At 39.3% G+C, this 9,978-nt stretch overlaps 1 protein-coding gene across 1 annotated transcript; it reads left to right on the top strand.

Moving 5' to 3' along the window:
• Positions 1-1,413: 1,413 nt before the first annotated feature.
• On the top strand, positions 1,414-5,997 carry LOC145765646 (hippocalcin-like protein 1). Its single transcript, XM_082577476.1, has 5 exons — positions 1,414-1,578; positions 1,953-2,076; positions 2,659-2,804; positions 3,492-3,579; positions 5,371-5,997. The coding sequence occupies exons 1-5, from the start codon at positions 1,471-1,473 to the stop codon at positions 5,463-5,465; spliced, it is 561 nt and encodes a 186-aa protein (XP_082433602.1). The 5' UTR covers positions 1,414-1,470; the 3' UTR covers positions 5,466-5,997.
• Positions 5,998-9,978: the final 3,981 nt, after the last annotated feature.

Genomic DNA, 9,978 nt, shown 5'->3' with positions numbered 1-9,978 from the left:
TAAGTTTCTTTTGTGACAAAATCCACTCAAGCTGAGTCAATGCTTGGTTATATGAAAGGCCAGCCATTATACGTGTTCACTGATAGTGTTTATTGGCATAAAACTTACTTGAATCACTAAAGCTGTCATCTGGCACATCAACAAAGGTAGAAGGGTACACTACTGGAACATACTTAGCGTCAGACTCCAAGATATCAAAACATTCATCATCTCTTTTTCCACCAAATGGTCTTGTATACCAACTTTTTCCATAAAAAGATCATGCATTCATTTTGCACCTATGAAAATAAAACTTTACTGTTGACAAATCTAACAAAACAAAAGTTTTGAGATCAAAAAAACAGTTGCATGATGGACGAAGTCAACAGATTTGTTACGTTTGAACTTATGATGACTGTAGCATATATAAACATCATTTATGAAATATTTTGTTATCAACTACTCCAACAGTCTTATTTTTAAATACAACAAAAAATTCAACGCACCTGGGTGTTCTGAAAATCCAAAACTTTACGAGAGAACATCTAGGCTAAGCTGCTGCTGCCATGAACCTGACTCAAAGAACTTTGTGTTCAAAAAAATTAGTGAAGCGAGACCGTAGTGTTTCCAAAATGAAATAGCACTATTGTCAGATGACACAGAATAAAATTCTTCAAAATTAAAACTTATGACTGCTTTTACAGTAAAATAAATAGCGATAATTTGAAACGTAACAGATCTGTCGCAAATGTCCATATAGGGAGGGCGCATGAAATTTTCTGTCACTAACACACAGCTGAAAACAAGTGCATTTAATTACTACTTAGGCTTATGAATGTGATTAAGCAAACAAAGCAACCGAAAAATGTTTGCAAAAACACGAAAAAATTACATTTTTTTTTGTTTTTGGGTTAACACATGACCAAGTTACCTTTACTATAGATCCACTACTGGTGTTGTAATGTAGTTAAACAAAAGCAGAAAATTAGTGACCTGGAAAACTTCTCAAGTCACATATTACAACATTTGAGGACAAGAAGTTAAAGCTTTTCAAAGTTGCTATCAAATTTTGAGCGAGGAATGCAGCGACCATTGTAGGCCAAAACATATTTTTGGTGATAACTCAATTTCAACAAAATGTGACTTTAGTGGTTTTTATTGTAATTCCATTACTCAACAAATCTGGTTGCCAGGCTTTCCGGTCCTTTCGAGCAGGAATCTCGAGCGAAGAGGCTCCGGCTGATCCGGCCTGATCTGACCAGCGTGCGTGCGGCCCCGAACATCTAAGGGCATCACAGGCCTGCTATTGCCCAATCTCGTGCGACTGAACGCCGCCTGTCCCTCTAATTTTGATTTTGTTGGTTGTTTTATTGAACAAAATATTATTTCAGATTTCAGAGTAAACAAACTGTTCAGTTGCACAAAATGGTTTCTTAACGTTTTGAGGTTCAATCAAGCTTTACTACTTGTTTGCCATCTTTGACAACCAACATGGGATGCGTCAAGAGTAAAGCGAAAGAAGATAGGGAAGAACAATTGAATGTCGTCACTAACTTCACTCCCGAGGAACTAAGAAGCGTCTATGACGATTTTATGAAGGTTTGCTTGCATAGCTGTAGGAGATGGGGTGCAGGGGATGCAGTCGCACCTCCGCTGCAAAAAAACTTCAAGTTTTGAAAAGCATATCCAGTTATTTGAGTAAATTGTTGCGTTTTTAAAGGTATATTTGCATAGACAAAATTTGGGCAAAGTTTGTTTGTACCTCCAAAATGTTTTATTCTCCTATTGCTATTGCCTCGTGAGTTGTGCGTGACAAACCTTTCATTGCTCTGAGATCAAATTCTAGTGCGCAATCTAATTCTATCAAAATAGAAAATAAAAGTTACTTTTATTATGGCCTACATTGGTAGGCTGCACTTCTGATCAGCCAATGCTTCTCCGAGTTTAACCACGTGACTTTCTTAACCAATCAGACAACGCCATCTGGTCAGATGACAAGAGATCAGTTCGACGAATACTACAAGAAACTAACCCAGAAGAATGAGAGCGCCAACTTCATCGATCATCTCTTCAGAACGTTCGACTTCAACCAGGACGGTGTGTGCTATGCTTTGTTATGTCACCATCACCAAGTGTATAGGCTGTTACGCGACAATACAGAAACAATCAAAGTTTTTAGAAATATGTTTCCTATCCTGAGGACAACAGAAGGAAATTACTTTGGTATCCTGGTGACTCAAAATAGCAACCATGATTCATCACAAATCCGAATACTGTTACCTTGATTAATATTAACCACATGAAATTCAAACTACGGTTGAAATCAAGGTTGTAATAGACCTACTGTTGCGGTAAAGGCGGCGGCCGATAGTCTGTAGCATAAATTGGTGGTAGGCTACGATACTGGTAAGCTGGGCGAAGTAGTCTAAAGCTGTCTATCGCTGTCAATTCTTGCTACATTCGGCTGCAGAGGAACAAATCTACCGCTGCTGTCGAGTTTAAAGTCCACTTTTAGAAAAAAATTAGCGTTTTAATCGTGGTGAAAATGTCTGTTCTTTACTGGACGACGTTATTGCTTGGAATAATGCTGATGGTGAACGAACAATGATTGCACTTGTTGATTTCATTTATTGCAGTTTGTTTGTTTATTTATGTTATTGCATTTACTTGAATCTACAGGAAAAATGAACTTTAAGGAATTCGTTTGCGGCATTTCGGTCACCACTAGAGGGACTTTTGAAGAAAAACTTACTTGGACATTTAATGTTTATGACGTCAATCAAGATGGGACCATCACTTATGACGAGTTAAGTGAAATATTAAGGGTGAGTAATAAGTATGACGTCGACAATGTTTACATAATAAGCTGAAAATATCGACTAAGTGTAGGCTACCACGTGCTTCAATGTCAGCCATGTGACAACTGTTAAGTTTTCGTGCAGGAATCTCTGTAGAAATCATAGCTGATACAACCCTCGATGTACAATGATGTTCCAGTTTGATCGATCTCGAGCGTCTTGCCAAATTTTAGTAGGGTAGGCTATTTGATATGTGGTTGAAAATTGTGCAAAAATGTGAATCTTTGAGCTCCTCTTGACCGTTTTCCTAGTATTTTTCCACTTAAAGATAAATAGTGCAGGGATACGTCATGTATAAGATGTTAGAATTGTCTTTAATGAAAAAAATCCCTTTTTTGTAACTTCAGCAGAAAATACCATTGGCAATCTTATCCTGGCAAAGGCAGTGCTGCCCAATGCCTGCGCTGGAAATTAAACCACATTATATTGTTTGAAAGAAACTTGTTTGACAAATTCCATCGTTATTCAATATACGCATTTTATTACAAATTTTTAATAAGCTATAATTGCCAATCTTGTGTTTCATTACCTTGACACTTTTATTCGGCTGCTCTCAATGATTTAATTGTTCAGCAGCTTGAACAACTTTACGTCATTACGTCATTCGGTTACAAAATAGCAATTAACAGTGCTGCTCATTTTGTTTCGTCACAGGCGATATACGCGATAAACGGAGCCACAGACTCGGAGCTCGTGCAGTCGGGATGCGAAGCTTTTAAAGGATTGGACGCAAATAATGATGGTGAGTTTAGCAACCGGCTGGGGGGTTTAGTGGTTAGAAGGTCCGCATCTCATTCAGTAGTCAAAGGTTCGATGCCCTGTCGGATCATAACAAATGCTTTTTATAACTTTACTGAATCTTATCTCTGCTCTGCACTCCGCAAAGGGATCTAAGGTGGAACTCGGGTGCACCTCGCGGCCCTTCGTTTAAAATTATTGAGGAGTTTGTGCTTTTTAGTGAGATTGATTTCATAAAAACCGTGTCATAGTTTTTTCAAAAAGAGATTATCTCTTTCGCCCCCTAGGAGGCGCTATCGCCCACTTTGAGAGTTACTGGAATAGATCACAATTACTGGTTAGGTAGGCACTTTTACATCACCCACTCGTCGAAGAGTGCCTGCTTTTCAATGTGAAATTGCTTTGTGTTTTGTTTAGTCACAATTTTCCTTATAAACTCCATTGATTGCAGTCATTAAGATCCTTCTTGCACTCAGTTCAGTTGCAGAAGAAAAAATAGTATTAGCAGAGGGTGGGAATCGAACCTACGAAATCGAAATTACTACTCCTCTGCCCTAACCATTAGGCAACGGTGGTTGTGGCAAAGCATTCAGTTAAATTTCTTTGTATCAAAATTTTTCGATCAGAATATCATGTGACGAGTCACATGTAAAGTTGTTCAAGCTGCTGATTTCAGTCATAATCGCGAGTGAACATGTCACGCATGATTGCGTACCTCTTCGACGAGTGGGTAATGTTAAAGTGCCTACCTATTGGTTACGTCATGTTCGGTCAACTCGCGGGTTGCCATTGTTTTGTTCCGCCAAAGGCATTTGTTTGAGTGGAAAATATTATGGATCTAAGAATAGAATGCGCGGTGAGATATGGCGCAACGGATAAGGCGTTGGCTTTCCAATCATGCAATCCTTGTTCGACTCCCGACTTCAGCTGGTTGTTGACAAACACCGCTCACCTCAACCTAGGGTGTATTGGGTGAGCATAGTTGCTGCAGAAAAGGCGGCCGAGAGAAAGGAACTCGCCACCCTACTCTCAGTGCTGAAGGCTTAGTACAATGAGAACCTTATCTTCTCATACCCGACACTTGAATCAAGTACGGCAGTGTTTTTCAACTACTGTGCACGGCACACTAGTGTGCCGTGTGAGATCGTCAGCTGTGCCGTGTGAAATTCTCCAATTAGTGTGAAATTATCTAATTTCACCTAATTGGTCTAAAAAATTTTGGAAAACAAATTAACTAAAATATAACTAATTTTGAAACAAACCCAGATGTGACAGTTACGCACTGTTTCTTGCACCGTGAGGCCAAATTTAACACCGGTCGAAAATCAAAGTCACAACAGCTTTGCGTTTGTCTTCTGTAATTTCTGCCCGAATATCAACTTTGTGATCATCCAAACAGGCCCAGATATCGCACTGACAAAAACTAAAAGTAAATGAATAGTCGTTGTGTTGTTTATTTTATTGTATCATTATAAAATTTCGTTTAGTGTTCCGTCAGATTATTTTAATGCATAAAATGTTCCGTAGTTCAAAAAAGGTTGAAAAACACTGAAGTACGGGACCATCTTTACCTTAACCTTAAGAATAGAACTCGGATAAAATTAGACAGATGGGCGACTGGCAAACACTTCGGACGTTCTCTTTGTCCGTTTAGAATTTGAATTCGTTACTTTTTCCAACTCACTAAAACATTTCAAAACTTTTTTTGGTTATACCTCCTTTTTGCGGAATGAATTTGTGATGAAACATTCCACTACGCGGCAGCAATGCATGTGGCTAACCACAGTGTTTCCAGGTCGCATCACGGTGGCGGAGTTTGTCAGGGGAGCAAAGAAGGATCAGCGACTTATCGATATGCTAAACGAAACCGACTCCAAGGGGGAATCCTAGAGTACACCATCGTCATCTCCTATGACATCACTGACGCTGGCGCGTTTGCGTCATCAACCACCGAGTCTCGAAGAAGCATCTACTATCTCCTCAACCGTTTGTTTGTTTTTCGATGTCGTTTGGTCAGGCGCATGTTAATTGTTTTTTTTTTACTTGAAAGTTGTATTCCCGTTATGATGCAACAATGACATCACGACCACCTAAGCATATGTCATAATCGCATGAAATGGTGCTGAATCGAAGTCACATTGGCCTACAGAAGCTTTGTTGCGTTTTGTTTCAACGCTTTCTGACGCTTTTCCAGTGCAAAGAAACAAACTTTCGTTTTCATTTACTGACTGGACTCTGGACCAACAATTTGTTTTAATTTTTGAAAGTTTTGTATCATCGTGGGGTGTTTGAACCTGTCTGGTTGTGACGGTTAAGAAAGTCATCGAATGTTAAAGAAGAAAACAATTGTATGCATTTGGAAGTTGTTGATTGTCTGTTTATAATGTAGAAAATATGAAAGTATTTCATGTTAATACAAGGGTCTTAAACCTTTCAGAGTAGTGGACTTATGGCAAGTTTCACAATACGAAGCCATGGACTACTATTTTGCTGCAAATAAGTTTTGGAATTTTTTCGTCAGATTGAGAAAGTCTCTATTGAAAGCTTTTAATCCTGGTATTTTCCCTTACTTATGAAAGCATAGGCCTACTTAGTAATTATATACATTTTCTGTAGATAACTTAGTGCGTATATCACTTCACGCGCAACTATTGCAAGCTGAGCTGCAAGGTTATGTTATCAGTTGTGTCTGTTCTATCATCCAATGATCCAACGCTGCAGAACAGCAGAACTACCTGATGTTGGCGATTACTTTGGCTAGATTTCACTTTTTCAGACATCGCATCTAATTTTCCAATCACTGGTCGTGCTGAAAATAACCGACGTTTGGAATTTTGTCCTGTATGCGGTTAGTATTAAAATGTTTCTCGCACATTTCAAAAACGATTCTTACAAAATTAACATCCTAAAAGGTACCGGTACTCATTTCGTACACAAAGAGGTCTTTGTATCGGACTTTTAACAACTCGTTTCATTTCAGCAACGTTCACCTTTGACCTGCTGCATAGCCGAGTGGTGAAAGGCATGCCGCAGGTCGATGGTAAAGTGTAAAGGTATAGGCCCTATCGTCGATTGTGAAGTGATGACTCTTCGACTACAGCGCTTCATTTCTTTCATAGTTATGAATACTACGCTGCTCAAGAGAAAAATGCCAATAGCCCTTCTAAGGGCTATGACCTGCTGAACTGAATCATTTTTAGCACTAGTTGCTCTTTGCAATGCATTGCCATGGTACGCGAAACGTCAGCGAAGCAATAGTTGCTTATACTTTCACCAGATGAACGCTGCAACTAGTTCTAGAAACGATAATTGAGAAGCCGCGGTCGGATGATTGCGCTTGGCGGCAATTCTGCACAGCGGGCCATCGACTGCAGTTTCCTGTTCCTGTTGTTCAATATGATATCAGAACTCTAATCGATTGCGTTCACGATGCGTTGTTTTTTTGCAAGGACGTCATAAATATTTTAGAGAGTTTTTCGTGACGTCAGTACGTGAACATATCAGAATTTAAAAAATGAAAATGAACTCACCATGAAAGCTCCATCGAAATCTGGTCAATCTGGTGTTGTCATTGAGCAACGTTGTGACAAACGTCAGAAAATTATATTGTGATGTTAAAGAAACATCATTGAGCTGTTTATTTGACAAAAACAATAGAATACCAACACAAAGAATACAAGACTCAGGCAAGGCGCGCGAACTTGTTTATTATCAAACAATCGCGTGATGCACTATTGCGCGGCCATTCGATGCTTCTCTTCAAGGCGAAGGAGCCATCACAGAGCTATGACAGGCTGATGAGAAGTTCAGGGCATCAAACATCTTCGTGCTGGAGGACGAGACGTTAAGAAAGTCATCACAATAAGCGGACAATATCTCAGCTAGCAAATCAGTCTCTTTTTACATTATTTATTACATTGCTTTTAACGGATGCAGACGTTGAATAATTGTAAAAAAACGTCTGACTTGCTGTCTAAGCGTAGAGCATGAATAAATGACGTAGGGTCGAAGGCCAACTATGATGCAAACTGAAAAAATTGAGAGATATTGCTACAGAGTTCAGTCAGAGTCATCTCAGAAGTTGAGTTGTCAAACACTTGCTAAATGTTTCATAGAGAGGTAGGTGTTCAAACCGATATGTTCAGTCTGATTGAATGAGCTCGATTGGAATTGTTCTGGCAAAATGAAGTTGATTTTATAAACTTAGGATTGACACAGGAATAAACACAAAGTATTCACATAACAAGATATGTAAGTTCAGTAGGCTAGAGTTGACAGGAGGAAGGCAACAGGAGGTACTTTTGAGATCATTAGGAGTCGGTAACCTTTCCAAGGGGTCCGGTACTTGCGTATTTTTAGATATAATGCATTTTTCTTAGAAACGTTTTTATTTGGTGCCTGAGGGCCTCATTGGTACCGGGCCCAAACTTCCTCTCAGCGGCCCTGTGTGGGCCACATCGAGTCGTTGATATGAAGCATTAGATAACTGTGGTTTGACACTTGTTAAAAAAATTTGTTTTCTTTATTTTCTATGATGTAAACTTTTCAGTTGGTAAATCCATAAAAATAATTTCAAACAAATAAAACCAGCCCGGTTCAGAAACAAGTAGCCTATAATTTATTGATAAAGCTTTTGCTACCGTGAAAGCGGCTACTTCGGTTTCAAAATATATATGTAAGCTAACAGGCCTATGCCAGAGTATGTACGAGCAACTTGTAAATATTCTTGGATCAACCTTGGCTTCAATTTCGGCCACCGGGAAACAAGAAGAAAATCTTCAATAAGAAGCTACAAGAAATAATACTATTTCGACTTTAACTTTCACTTGATTTTTTTCTTAGCTAGCCTAAGGGTCAACTGCTCTGTGTTTTACCACCACTGAGCAGGGCGGTGGCTCATTATAGATGTTAAAGCAAGTGTCGAGCAGCCATTAAAACAGGATATAGCCAACAAATTGGACGATCTCCCCATTCTTGCTGGCATCCGATCTACTGAGCTCCGTCACGAAGAAGCCACTCTGTCTGTCGGTCGACGAGCATTGTAGCCATTTTATTCACTCTCTTGCTTTGGTTGTGGTTTTTCCTGTTTGTTACATTTCTCTCATTACTTAAGTTGGAAGCGAGCTTACCACTCCTTCTGCTATTCCCTTGAGTAGGCAGCATAGCGGTGAAAGAGTTGAAACAAAACGTTTTACGATCAGCATGACTACCCGGAGGATGGGACTCGTGATAACGTGGGTGGCACTTCAACCGTTGCACGGGCGTTGGACTTTTCCGCTCATTCATTAACCAATGAGGAATGGTGTGTTCCTCTTTTTGTGGATGTGTTGCTGAGAATCAGAATGATCGTAGACCACATCATCAACGATTGTACCGTCGTCAATCCACCTAACGTAGTGGAAGGTCTGCGTGTCAGGGATGATGAAATTAAAGACTGGCTGCTCTCTAGAAGCCTTCCAATGTAATCTGGAAACATCGTGTATCTGGGATGATAGAAGAATAGAAACTAAGCTCCAGAAGCTCAAACGAAGAAGACAATTTAAAATGTTACTTTCAATTGAGAGCAAACGTTTCAAATTTACATCTTATGTCGATCTGTTGGTCGCGATCAACTACAAAACGTGAAGAAAAAACATGATTTAAGGCCAAAAAAACAAAGTAAAACGTTTCAGAGGCAACGGCTCCTCTCAGGTATTCTGAAGATCCTTTTTGGAATGGTTCTTGTGGGGTATTACGACGTCCACACGAATATTAGATCCAGTTCATTTCAGAAAGACAGTTTGTTTCAATGTACTAAAACAAAAATGGAAAGTTATGTCATTAAACACTTGCTTGATTACGTGGTAGTGACGTCGTAGCCTGTCCCGCCAAATTATCCGCATCCAATGAAGCTACTTTGCTCGAACGTTGCAAAAATAATGTATTTGGCAACGAAAGGGAAGACTGTTATCAAACATAGCTTTTTAAACGAAGCCAAACGTAGGCGACAAACATTAATAATTTAAACCAGTAAGCTCACAATCTTTATGGCAACTTAAGGTTGATATGCGAGTAAGTAGGTCGAGTTACCGACAGATGGTCCGCTCAGTGCCAAAGAAAGGTTTGGAAAGGTTATCATCTCAATTCTCCTTTTCATTTTGTGGTCGGCGTTTGCGTTGAGGTTTCGAGATGAGTTTGTGATTTTCAAGCAAAAACAAAAGTTGTAAAGTCAGACACAGCATTAGAAATGTTTGATGCAAAAAGACTGATCCATCTCGCAGAAGGGTACAAGGCTGAGTACTCACTACAAAACAGCTAATTATTATTTGAAAGGCAGCTTTCGTTCAGTGCTAGCCAGCAATTCTTTAATCTTAATAACTTGCTAATGAAAGAGAATTAATTTCAAACATGGTTCTCTTTCTCT

The sequence above is a fragment of the Aplidium turbinatum genome, chromosome 2, assembly GCF_918807975.1.
Source record: "Aplidium turbinatum chromosome 2, kaAplTurb1.1, whole genome shotgun sequence".
NCBI lineage: Eukaryota > Metazoa > Chordata > Ascidiacea > Aplousobranchia > Polyclinidae > Aplidium > Aplidium turbinatum.
This window is presented reverse-complemented; position numbering and strand designations above follow the sequence as displayed.

Excerpts from the sequence above, each read along its gene's own strand:
- LOC145765646 (XM_082577476.1), top strand. The coding sequence starts at position 1,471 with ATGGGATGCGTCAAGAGTAAAGCGAAAGAAGATAGGGAAGAACAATTG. Across the intron at positions 2,077-2,658 it reads GTTCGACTTCAACCAGGACG|GAAAAATGAACTTTAAGGAA; the intron begins GTGTGTGCTATG and ends TTGAATCTACAG. Across the intron at positions 2,805-3,491 it reads AGTTAAGTGAAATATTAAGG|GCGATATACGCGATAAACGG; the intron begins GTGAGTAATAAG and ends GTTTCGTCACAG.